We start from the raw sequence: 13,062 nt of genomic DNA, 5'->3' as shown, positions 1-13,062 counted from the left end.
GCATTCTTTCCTGCTCTTGGTTTCCCCTGTTTCCTCTTCTTTTCTTTCCTTCTCTTTCTCTCCCTCTTTCCCAGGCAGGCAGCCAAGTGGAGATTTTGAATGGCAGCAAGAAGGGAGGGGCCGGGAAGGAGGATCAGCGGCGCACCCTTCCTGAAAGATCCTCAAGGGCTCCTGGGCTGAGCATGAGGTGGGGACGAAAAGAAGCATCTCTTTCTTTCCCACCCAGCCTGGCCCCTGGCTGTACGGCCGGTGCTAGGGAGTGGGCTGTGGCTGTCAGCGCTCGGGCTGGGGTCTGGACTCTGCCCTGTCTGTGGGCAACCTCTGGAATTTCCGTGTCCACAGCCGCTCAGGACCTGGAAAACTGGCTCCCACAGCCCAAACTCACAGGAGACTGATTTGCAGCAGGAAGTCAGTTTAATAATTTATAGCCAGAAAGTGCTCTCCCTGGTTGGGAAGCCAATTCAGGAAACCAAATTGAACTCCGAAGGCTGCTTGAGAGTGTGTGGAGTTAGGGCTCTGGAAGGCGCCAGGAGGGCTAGGACTAGTTCTCCTCGAGGGAGGATGGGGTGTGTGCAGTGGTCCACAGCGTGGGCTTCTGCAGCAGGCAGTCTTGGGTTCAAATCCCTGCTCTCTTATTAACTGGCACTGGGACCTTGGCCATGGTCCTCAGCCTTGCTAACTTCCGTTTCCTTCTATCAACTGTGAAGGATGATCTTTGAATGACGATCACAAGGTCATCTCTCAGCGATCTTGCCAAATGGCCATGAGGTCTTGCAGGGAAAGAGCTGAGCACAGTACCTGGCAGCAACCCTCTTTATGTAAGCCCTCATCCTTAGGGTCATAGGTTGTCTTATCCTTTCCGATTACACCCTTTTTATCAACCAAAAGAAAAGGGGTCCCCGGTCTCTCTTGAGAGAAATTTGAGTGGTCTCCACTGCTGCCTGGATTCCGCTCTGGGACACACCCTCTCCCACGTGGTCCCCCAGTCCCTCCCTGCTTCTGTCCAGGGCCACCGCCTGCAGTTGAGCTGGGGTGTCCTCTGCAGGGTGCAAGCAGGGCTGAGATCCACCGTGCTCCAGGTGTGGGGCAGGGGTCTCTTGGAACAAGAGGTAACCGCTTCCATTCTCTGAGCTGCCCTGCAGACCAGTGACCTGCTTTCCAAAGCTCAGATCTGACCACATCCTTCCGCTGCCCCAACCACTAACTAGTCCTCCTTTTCAGCAGAAGGAACCCTCCTGATGCTTTAGGTTTTCATTCAAGTCTCACCAGGTTTTGGCCTCGGTCTTCCTCTCCAGACTTAGCTGCCTCTGCCTGGTTCTCCAGCCTTGCTAGATTATGTGAGGATGGTCCAGGGCCAAGTGTTGTTTGCCATTCCATCATTTTGGAATGCTCTTTGCCCCTGATGGCCAGGGAAGCTCCCCTCTTCTTTCCTTCAAGGAGTTCTCCCTTCTACAGGAGGCATCTTAGACCTCCAGCCCCTGGCATTCCTCTCTCTTCCCTTTCCCAGGGCACCTTGCTCCTGTCTGCAGACCCCCCTCATAATCTGCTTCCTGCTCATCTTCCACTCAGGCCTCCCTCTCCTTTGTAGGACTGTCACCTGCAGGACCCTGGGACCCCTATGTTCATCCCCGTACTGAATAGTTCGGTGAATGAAGATGGTCTCCAGTGTGGAGTTCAGCTTCTCCCCACCACAGGAAGGTCTGGGCAGTTAGCTGTCCAGCAAGCAGTGGGGGCCACTTTGGGCTCTATGGGGGGGATTCAGTGCTCTCTCTCTCTCTCTCTCTTTCTCTCTTTCACACACACACACACACACACACACACACACACACTGCACCCCTGCCCCCCTCATCCTTTGCCCCAGAGAGAAGAGCAAAGGTCCTTCTGTAACTGGGCCTTCCAACAGCTCTGGCCCTGGCCCTCTGCCCTTCCCTTGCTTTCCTTCCCTCACACTCAGCACTTTCATCCCCTCCCCTGGTTGCAGCTAATCCTCCTCCCACTGTCTGTGCTGGGAAAATGAGCCCTAGAGAAGTCCCATGGAAGGCGAGGAGTCCTCAAGGGGGTGCCTGTGTGGGTGTGCACTCTCTCTCACATACAAGCACATGCATCACACGCCTTCCAGCATGATTAGAGTGACCCCATATCGAGGACCGCAGGGAATTGGGGCAGCAGCGGGAGAGAAGGCAATGATTTGGGAAAATGCTTTCCTTATCACTGATGGTTTCCTAAAATAGCTGGAGTTGGCTGGTGCTACGGGTCCCTTTTCCCCACTCCTCGAGAACCCTGCCACAGGGCCAGTGACAAGTGGCTCAGAGACAGGATGAAGTGTAGGCTTTCTGTGCCCCCTTACCTGCCTGACCCCGGGCCCCGGGCCACTGTGTCTATCTGGTGATATATTGCTCCTTGGAGAACGTTCTCCTCTCCTCTATTACACTGTAAGCTCCTTGAAGGCAGAGACCATACTTTTGTCTGGGGTGCTCCCCCTCCCTCACTTCCCCCGCCCATACAGGCACCCGCACATAGTAGGTGTTCAGCTAGTGCTCAGGGAAGTATGGTATAAACGAACGAGTGGATGAACCTGGGAAGACACTTCAGTAACTAGTGAGCATTTTATGTATACGAATATATTTATACCAGTGGATTTCATAAAGGGCCTACTCTGTGCCAGACTTGGTTCTCAGGCAGGGAACTATAAGCCTTATTTTACAGGTGACAAAACACAGATCTCCACAGGCCTGGTGGCCTCCTGAGCTCAGGGCTACAGCCCTCAGGGAGATCGGGGGCCTTTGCTACGCACTGCCTGTGGAGAAATTCCCAGATTATTTTAATGTCAGGTCAGACAAATACACTAGAAATAGAAATTCTTGTTTGTCTGAGGCATATTTGGTTATAGGAATGAAAACCGAACTGTATGGGATAGGACTGCTGTCTGGCTGGTGATAACTGAGACCTGAAGCACAAGGGCTTAAACAGATGGGGAGTGAGTTTTTCAACAACAACAACAACAACAATAATAATAGCCACCCCCTGTACTGTGTACTTTAGGGCAGGTGTGATTCTTTTGGGGGGTGGGGAAGGGCCGAGAGAATCTTCAGCAGGCTTCATGCCCAGGGCCAAGCGCCATGCGGGGTTGGATCCCACGACCCTGAGATCAGGGCCTAAGCCCAAATCAAGAGTCGGAGGCCGAACCGACTGCTGCACTCAGGTGCCCAGGGCAGGTGCCGTTCTAAGCCTCATTCAGTCTTCACAACACCTCTCCGAGGTAGGTGTCACTGGTCTCCCCATTTCACAGATAAGGAAACAGGCACAGAAGTGGGATGGGCAAACATCACAGCACCAAGTCTGGAGGTGGGCAGACCAGAGCCGACTGATTCTGTCGACCTCCCAGGTGCCACCTACCCTTCTGCACCATGATCCGTGTCATGGGCTCAGGGAGGCCAGTGTAGCCCCGTCCATCCTGGCTGTAGACCACGTGGGGAGAAGGAAACCCTCCTCGAGTGCTTCCCCAAGGGGCCCTCTGACGGCTTCCTCACGCCTCGCACTGGCCACCCCGTCTGGCCTGGTCCGCTAGCAGAGGGGCGTTGAGCAGGGCATCTTGCCCCCCAGCGCCCACCAGAGCAGAGGCTCCTTTCGGAGGGAGCGGGCGCGCGTGCACACCAGGAATCAATAGTGCAAGGCGACTCCGGGTCTGGCAGGACTCTGGCTGGCTTAAGCAAAAATGGAAGACTTTATGACAAGGATGGGGGAAGTAGGCTCATGGCTCACGGACGTGGGAAGTAGTCAGACCTCAAGGAAGGGCTAGAATTGGGGACCGGAAGTCTGTCAGCATTCCAGAGAGTCTCCGCTGTCTGACTCCTGTCACGGCTGTCTGTCTTCAGATGGCCATCTCGTCGGCTCCCCTCCTCAGCCCACATGACAGACAGAAGACAGCCACCCCATGGGGCCCACGGGGCTTGTCGCCGTTTCCTCCACAAAGACTGACTTGACCCTGGGGAGGGATGGGGGTTACCCACCCACACTGCCACGGGAGGACATCTGATCGGTCTGTTTGGACCATAGGACCATCCTCGGTGCAAGGGGCTATGGTGGGGTGGGGTGGGGGTGGGTGCGTGTAAGGCTGCGGGGGGCGCCTACCCCTTTGACCTGTGGATGGAGGGGAGGTAATTTCCAAAGAAGGGGGATTCTCAGGAGTCGGAAAGTCACCCCCCCACACACAAGCGTCTAGCACTCTGCTCACAAAGACCAGTCTGTAGTGCTCAGTGATGTGGGGATTGACCACTCCTCTCCTTCATTCAGGATGGCACCCTTGCCTCTGGCTGACATTTGCAAAGCTGCAAGGCCCGGCTTATCGGGCTCTGCCCTGACCATCAGCACCCCACACTCCGGCCCCATTCCTCGCTGCCCTACTCCTTCTGCCCCTCCTTTGCCACCCCTCTTAAGGTCTCCTGGCTTCCTTACCAAGGGCAGAGGAGGTCCTTAAAGAGGCCTGTGCATGCGTCCCTGTGGGATCCCTGAAGTCAGCACCTTGGCCCACACTCGCATTCCTAAGGCTTGGAATGCTCATCGGAATAAAGGCTTTTCCTGTCTCCTCCCCGATTAGCGTTCAGTCTGTCTCTCTCTAGGGGGCTGTCTGGTCTGTGTGCAGTGTGCTTGGCTCTCTCTTCCTCTCTTCCTCCTCCCTCACCTGAGTGGAGCTGATCTGGAATCCAGGTCCTGCCCCCAGCCCTTCCCCACCCTCATTCCTGTGCTTCATTCCGGGCCCTCTGGGCCCTTCTCCTCAGACAGCAGCCGTGCTGTGCTGGGGCCCAGGTGGACCAGGTGATATTAATCTAGTAATTACTGATTCAGGAGGGACTTGGAGGACATATTTACATAAAAACCATAATGTGACTGGAACTTCTGCTGTGGAAATTCGGTACTTTAAGGCCTGGGGCCTGGAGGAAAGGATGGGGCCAGGGGAGGGTTGGGAAAAATGAGGGGAGGGCAGTTGCCATACCACCTCAGGTGAGGGGCTGATGGAGGCAAAGCCCCAGCTAAGGTCTAAAAAGATGATATTTGCCTATGTGTCGAATATCACCAGGGAGATGTTATATCAGTCAGGGTCCCCCCAGGAAACAGATGGCACACTCAAATTGGAAAATGGGAGGACAGTTTAATAAAGGAACTATTTATGAAGGTCTGGGAAGGGGTTTGGGAACCATATGGGACTGCTCACTGGGCTCTACCCTGCAGCTGATAATCAGGAGGTGGCACCAGCCCCAGGCAAAGGGAGGAGGGGGGAGCCGGCAATTGTTGAAATCCGGGGCTTAACTCTGACCTTCTGTTGTGACAGGGGAGGCGGCCGCTCACCCTGCTGCCTCCTTTCTCCCTCCTTCCTCCCATCTCTGCCAGTGCCCCCATTGGCCAAGCAGAGGGAAGGAGTCCCCTGTTGCAGTCCAGGCACTGAGCAGGGCGGAGGGGACAGAGTAGAGGGACAAATAGAAAGCATCTAGCACAAGTGTTGAAGGGCAAGAGGAAATTCCATAGCAATGCCAAGCCCCATGCAGCAGGAAAGACCCAGTTTAGCTCTCAGGAATAACACCATGTGAGCGGCCATGTGAAAATCACTCCAGGGAGTATGCCTGGGCCAAACCTCCCTCCTGGTGGGTTTCCGCTAAGAGGGATGGCCAAGCTCTCCCGGGGAGGAACAGAGAGTTCCACGTTTGAACCCCGAGGCTGAGGGGAACATGGAGGTGCTCTAGGGACCAATGCCCCATGGGATGCGGGATGGGACAGGTTAAGGGCAAGGGGTGCTCTGCCGGGTCCACAGTCCCCAGAGTCACCGGGGGATTTCCTTGAAGCTTCGAAGCAACACAATGACAGGTGTTAGCCCATCTCACACACATGTGAGGAAACAGGCAGGAAGAAAATCATCCTGCTGAGGGGTTAGGAGCAAAGGGTCTTAGAGCAGGAAGGACCCCCAGGGGCCTCTAGTCCCTGCAGAGGTTTGTCAGAATCACCTTTGGGATCACTCACCTGTCAGCCCCAGGACCCCACCCCCAGTGCAAGAGATTCTGATTTGCTCCCACCTCCAGCCTGGACTCCCTGATCTAGCTCAACCTTGTATTTCACAGATGAGGAAAGTGACCCCAAGGAGGTCACTCAGTGGGTTAGGGACCTGTGAGGGATGTGGTGTCAGCAAGGCTTGGTGACACATTGGATGGACCAGGGAAGGAGAGAGGTGGGAGCTGATTCAGAAGGTCTGAATCAGGCTCCAGAGGAACGGTTGTGCTCCCCCACATTAGACATTTTAGGAAACTAAAACTAGGTCTTTAGGGGTGTCTGGGTGGCTCAGTCAGTTAGGCATCTGCCTTCTGCTCGGTTCATGATCCTGGGGTCCTGGGATTGAGCCCCATGTTGGGCTCCGTGCTCAGCGGGGAGTCTGTTTTTCTGTCTCCCTCTGCCCCTCCCTCCCCCACTTCTGCGCTTGCTCTCTCTCTCTCTAATAAATAAATAAAATCTTAAAAAAAAAATAAAAGGTCTTTAAATTTTTTATTGAATGGGTAATATTAAATATATTTAATAATCAAAAGTGAAAATAATATAAAAAGGTATATATTGACTAGAAGCCTCTATCATGATTTTGCTACTCGTAGGTAACCTGCTTTATAATTAGTTTGGGTTTATTTTTCCAGTGCATGTTAATGCTAATACAAGAACATATAAATATATATTCTTATATCTACCCTTTTTTTTTTACACAAAAGTTTGCATGCTATTATACTGCTCTGCATTGTGGGGGTTTTTTTTTCACTTAATATACCTGGAGATTTCTCCCTATCAAAATCTAGAGAAAAATCCCCCTTCTCTTCTAGAGCTGCATAGTATTCCATTACAAATATATGCCACAGCTTATGTAAGCGGTGTCCATTGGCGAGATATTTGGTCGTTTCCCTGTCTCGTGTTATTTCAAAGAATGCCCCAAGGGATCATCTTGTGCATAAATCACTTTGCATGTGTGCAGGTGCCTCTTTAGTCTATTTTTGCTTCTCCACGATCTGTGGTGAAGGAGCAGGTTTTACATTTCAATTTACAATCTGTCGCAGATGGATACTTACATAAAATTCAATAAAAGTGAATTACTGGAGAAGTGAATTGACAAAAAAACTAAGAAAACTACAAACCCCCAAATTTTATTAGATCCAATAGACATAAAAATTACTCTGTCACATTACCATAAAGGTTTTTAAACACTCCCTCTCAAGTCTCTGCGTTTATCCTACCACAGAGTCGTCACAGGTTGTGGATGGTCACTGATCCGTGGACCACACTTTGAGTAGCACAGGTTAAGACTCCCAGAGATTAGGTCAAGGAGTACACGCCTCTGCCATTTGGCCAGACTCCTCTCCGTGGTGGTTGTACCGTTCTGCACGGTGGTATCTATGAGCATGCCCCCTTTCCCAGAGCCTCGCCAAGAGGGTCATCTAACTTAGATTTTTGCTAAAGTGATAGGTGAACAGTGCTTACCTCCGTCTAAGTTTTAATATGCGTTGCTCTTATTATATTTTTTAAAGATTTTATCCATTCGTTTGAGAGAGAAAGGACAGAGAGAGCACAAGCAAAGGGGAGAGGCAGAGGGAGAATCAGACTCCCCGCTGAGCAGGGAGCCCGATGCGGGCCTCGATCCCGGGACCCCAGGATCATGACCTGAGCTGAAGGCAGATGCTTAACCATCTGAGCCACCCAGGCACCCCTGTGTTGCTCTTATTATGAGTGAAAATGGGGTCATTCGTATTTTTAAGCCCCGTTTGTATTTATATTCTTTGCCCATTTTTCTAAAGGATTGTTGATCTTTTCCCTCTTGATCCCCAGGAATTATTTATATGTTAGGAATATTAGCCCTTTGTCTGTGATATGTATTGCAAATATTTTTTCCAGTTTGTCATTTACCTTTTTGATTTTGCTTGGTGTTCATTTCTGGGGGAGAGGAGCCATGCAGAAGTTTGGGGTTTTATGTAGTTACATTTGTCAATATTTTCTTTAACAGCTTCTGGATTTTGAGTCATGGCTCTCTATTCCAAGGTCATAAAGAATTCTGCCCACATTTTCTTCAAGTATTTATATGGTTTTATTCTTAACACCTAAATCTTGTATCCAGTTGGAATATTCCCTAGTACCAGGTGCGGGTTATGGATCCAAATTTATCTTTTTACAAATGGCTACCTGCTTGTCCCAGCTCCACTTATTAAAACCCCTAGGTACCACCTTTATCATTAAAACTAATTTTAAGCCATTTGGGATCATAATAGAAAAAGCTCTATAATTTGTCAGTTTTTATCCAGAATACCATTACAAGGGAAATTAGCTCTCAAGATATGATCTATAACTTTGTGTTATGAGAGCAAGGTAAACTGTAAGTCACATAAGTAAAACTATAAATTTATTTACGCCAACAAACCAGCCGAGCCCCGGGAGACTGCTCACAACCATGGAGGAAGCGGGGGAGAAGTGGGCGCGGTTGAAGGAGCGCATGGCGAGGTTGAGTATTTGCCTTGCAGATCTTCCCCAGCCTGCTTCCAGGAGCTAGGACTGCAGAGGGGCCCAGCATGGTGTTCCCGGGACCCCTGGCTGTCACCCTGTTGCCGCCCAGCCTCACACTGCTGGTGTTTCACCTGTCCCGCTCCACCGATGCCAGCAGTGAGCAGAAGCTGTGTGCCCTGAGGGAGCACCCCACTGTGGCCTTTGCAGGTGAGAGACGCTTCCCACTCGCTCCTGTTTCGCCATGCCTGGGTCTTGAGGACTTAGGTCTGGACTCGGCAGGGTCTCCGGCTGTCGGAAGTCCCAGATGTTGCCCTGGGGATAGATGTAAGCAGGATGATGGGCAGCCATGGGCCGGAGGGCTCTGATTCGAGTCTCCAGTTTATTTAAGCTTTCATCCGTGTTCACCTGGGGGAGGAGGGCACCTTTCTCTGGGATTCCTGCTAGAAGTGGGGGTGTGGGTGCCCTGCGTGGAGTGGGCAAGGGTTTGTTGGCCATCTCAGCTCTAGCTCCTCTGGAAGCGTGAGCTCTGTTTCGTAGCTCCCCTGGGAGCCAGAATGGAGATGACTCACTCTTTGGAAGACTCAATCTCTGGAAACTTCCTGCTGCTCTAAGACAGTTGCAGGGATGCCTGTCTTCGGGGCCCTGGGAACCCACAGGGAAGGGGGCCTTGATGACTAATAACTCCCTTTGTCTGTCAAGGGAGGGCATGAGATGTCCTATTAAAGTATTTCCCAAACTGGGATTTGTGAATCACTGGACATATTCTGAGGGGCCTGTAAATTCTCAGTAAGAGTTTCTAAAATTAATATATATATTCGATGATAATCTAAATCCAAAACAAAACACAAATACTGGAGCATCCCGGATGTTCTCCCATGACCTTGTGGCCAGTTTGGGGCTCCCTGGTGGGACCATGGTCACGTCAGCACTTCTGGATCCATCACCTGCACGGCAGGTCACACTGGAATCGTGGATGTAGCTTCAGGGGTCCCCAGGTTCTTAAGTCTGATAAACACCTGCCGAATTTCCACATCACAATAACCCTGGCAGGGAGGTAGGGCAAGGATGGTCAATCTCCTTTAACAAATGCGAGAGCTGAGGTATAGAGGTTTGGAGAATCTTGTCAGGGGCAGGCCTTAACGTCGGGCATCCAAGTGCTCTTTCTAGTCCCCCTGGCAGAGTGATGGGCACTCCACCTTCAGGTCCCCTGGGCAGGAGGATGAGAAGCCGTCCTCTGGGATTCCACACAGCTAATCGAGAGGAGCAAGATGGAAACCAGAGCAGAAAAATAAATGCAAGACTCTGAGGCTGGCATGGGATTTGGGGGGCGGGAGGGGTGGTATGGATAGGAGTTGGGGGTGGCAAGGTGGGGAGGCTGGGGTGGTTTAGAAGTGTGGGATTCCCAGCTGTGGGCTGGCTCCTGTCTCGGGGAGGAGAATTTGCAGCTGTCTTCTGAGTTCAGTGCTGTCTTGTTTGAGCTGGGATCCAAGGCTTTGAAGGCTTAAGTGGATTAAAGTAAATTAGCAATGTCCTTAAGCCTACAAAACACGCGTACACTCTCAGACTTCTGATGGCTCCCAGAGTTCTGGTGGCTGTCACTGAAGGGAAGGACCAAGTAGGGGATGGAAGTGGTGGGATTCTGAGGACTGTCTTCTTGTTGGACGACCCGTGGCAGCTCCTGATGAACCATTTCCTCTCAGGGGACTTGCTAGGGGACACAGTTGGCCTGGCTGATTCTGGGGGCAGGGACAATGGAAGGAGAGCCTGGGAATCCTGTCCCGTCCCCCCCCCCCCCCGCCGCCCCGCCCCGCCAGGCTAGTCTGTACTGGAGCGGACTGGGGAGGGAGTGGGGGGTAGTAGAGAGGTGGAAGGTGTGTTCCTTGAGTGCCTGGCTTCCTGACACCACTTTTTTTTCCTTGACACCATTTTTAATCTGCAGGTGTGTATCACTTGAATGAAACTAACTTCCCACCCACCCTCTTTCTGAATGGAGGAATGAGGCTCCGATTGACATAGAGTAACTAAGGAATCCCCTTCGCCCCAGCAAGCAGAGATGGTCCATCATCCTAGACTGACAGCCCTGGAGAGAAGCATCATCTCTGCTTTTCCTCCCCAGCTTTCCTGGCCTGACCTCAACCCACCCAGTTCTCTACTCTGACAGCTTTGAGTTTTCCTATCCATTCACCAAATTTTTTATTGAGCCCTACTTGACACCAGGGACAGAGCTGGGTGCTGTGGGACTTCAGAGGAGAGTGAGAGTTCACGTTGGGTACTCGAATATCTCTTGTTCCTTAGAGGTCACTCCCTTTGGTTCCCCAGCGCAGCTGGTCCTGGACCAGGACTGGATCTCTTGTCTCCTCACATCTTTCAGTACTTCTGAGCACACAACGAGGGACTCAATTCATGTTAGGTGACTGACTGTGTTCTGGGTGATGCTGCATTCCAGAGAAGTTGCCACATGACCCAGGCCAGTGCCAACCCCCAGCTTCCAGGATCCCCTCAGATGTTACATTTTATTTCTGACTGATCAGTAGGCTTCCAGCCGTGTAGCTGTGAGCTTCCTTCTCCTCTGACACCTGACTGATCTGTGGGTAACCCCTAAATACCCTAGAGGAACTGCCGGTTGCAAAATCTGACAGGCATGTTTCCATTTCGTGAGGTTAAATTTTCTCCTACGGGTTTTTTTTAAGGGGGGCCCACCTGTGTTTGTCTTTGGCCTGCACGTTCTTCCTCCTGTCACAGCATGGAATTTCTAGGAGGCAGGGAGAAGCCAGTATGGAGTTAACACTGACAGTGGTTAATCCACAAAGTGGGTAATTGAATTGACTATAATTAAAATCACAGGCGCGTCATGGAGAGCGTCATTTTTCTCTCAAAGTCGCCATCCAAAGCCTTCACTGCACACCGAGCTCTCAGAACGTGCTTGGTGTTTTAAAGACAGCCTTCCCTCTGGTCCTGTTTGCCTGTTTAATAAGAGGAAGCTGGCTCCCTTCCCGAGACCGCTCCCCCAGGATCAATGTGCTGCACCCGCCTGCATCTCTCCCGCCTCGCCCCTTTCCCCTTGCCCTTGTCGGTGGTCCCTTTGGGGCCAGGGGAGAGGGACAGAAACTGGAAGTGGCTGCCACCCTCCACTCCTACCCCTGCCCCTCCCTCCCATTGCCAGCCATCCCCCCTCCTGCCCTGTTTCGTCTTCCCTTCCCCTCCCTGCCCCAGGAAAGGGCCTGAGTGAAGACCGGGCTGAGCAGTCCCCAGACGGAGTTTCTCCTGGCTTGCTGCATACCAATCACACCCCCTTCCCCTGTTCAGCTGTCCATATCTGGAAGATCCCCTTCAGAGGGGAAGAAGAGAACTGAAGTGTGACCCAGTTGCTACTGCTGGGGAGCACTCAGTCTGATGGGCAGGCAAGCCCCTCATATTCCTCCCCCCCACACACAGAAAACAGACTTGAGCACATTCAGAGCGACAAAAACATACAGTGTGAATGGAACAGACAAGGTAGAGAGAATATGGAACAAAATAAAATCAGGGTGGGAGATTATAATCCAGGAAATTTTCCTGGAGGAGGAGGACCCTTGGCTTAGTCTCTAAGGTAGTATACTATTCTGCCAGGATTTCTGAGGGTGGCCCTGAGGTCAACTAAAAACCCAGCCTACCCGACTCCAGATCTACTCCTTATATCGATATTGCTCAGATGCCACTAACCTGTAGTCACCTGCTGAGGGCAGAGGCAGACCCAAGGGGTTTGCTACATTTTGCAGCAGAGTTTTTTTCTTCTTTTTTTTCAATCATGCATATCACAGTTTTCTGAAAAACATCCAGCTCACAAAACCTCGAGTTCTCCAGGGAGCGATTAAGTGTTTGCCTATCGTGCGGAAATGAAGGGCTGCTTTTACTCTGTAGTGGAGGGATAATGAGCAATGATTTATTTCCCTTGGATTACACACACACACACACACACACACACTCCTCCGGACCTTCTGTGAGCCAGTCACTAATGCACTGTGGGGAGACAGCCCAGGGCCTCACATTTCTTCCTCATCTTTATCCCCATTGACATAAAGTTCTCTGCCCCACGGCTCCCTCATTATTGATCAGTTCTCTCCCGCCCATGAGGCCGCGGCTGAGGGGAGCTGTTAAGGAGGTCATGGACCAGGATGGGAGAAGTGGGTGTCCAGTGGGAGGGAAAGAGAGAAGGTCAGCTAGGCACTGTGCTCCAGGTATACCCTCCTCAGACCACTGCCCATCCATCCAGGGGGCTGTGAGGTCTCTGCCCCCCCCCCCCAATCCCCATGGTAGGCTTTGGCCTTCCTAGGAGACAATGTCTATCACACTGACCACCCATGTCCCGTTTCTCCCACCTCCGTGGAGCCTTGTCTGAAAACTTGATCCTTTGTATATAGAAGGGAGTTGAGGATTACTCATGTATTCACTCAACTCCTTCCAGGTGCTGGGCAGAGCCTATAGATCTAAGAAGCAAGATCTTCCATACCCCCCAGAGAAAACAAGGGGGCTAGACCCCCAACAAGATGGGGGCTTTGATGGCAG

General features: G+C 51.8%; 1 protein-coding gene across 2 annotated transcripts in view; it reads left to right on the top strand.

The window, feature by feature from the left end:
• Positions 1-13,062, top strand: part of SEMA5B (semaphorin 5B) — a 118,819-nt gene that overhangs the window by 69,447 nt on the left and 36,310 nt on the right. For both annotated transcript variants that reach the window (XM_064569764.1, XM_064569715.1), the window contains exon 2: positions 8,535-8,724. In XM_064569764.1, coding sequence (XP_064425834.1) covers positions 8,583-8,724 — 142 coding nt within the window. In that variant the 5' untranslated portion in view covers positions 8,535-8,582. The remainder of the gene's footprint in view (positions 1-8,534; positions 8,725-13,062) is intronic.

This window comes from Mirounga angustirostris, unplaced genomic scaffold (genome assembly GCF_029215605.1).
Source record: "Mirounga angustirostris isolate CCGP_5_RB_7025 unplaced genomic scaffold, mMirAng1.0.hap1 SCAF_1, whole genome shotgun sequence".
In the NCBI taxonomy this organism is placed as follows: Eukaryota; Metazoa; Chordata; class Mammalia; order Carnivora; family Phocidae; genus Mirounga; species Mirounga angustirostris.
Note: the sequence above shows the minus strand (reverse complement) of the source record. Positions and strands in the feature narration are given on the sequence as shown.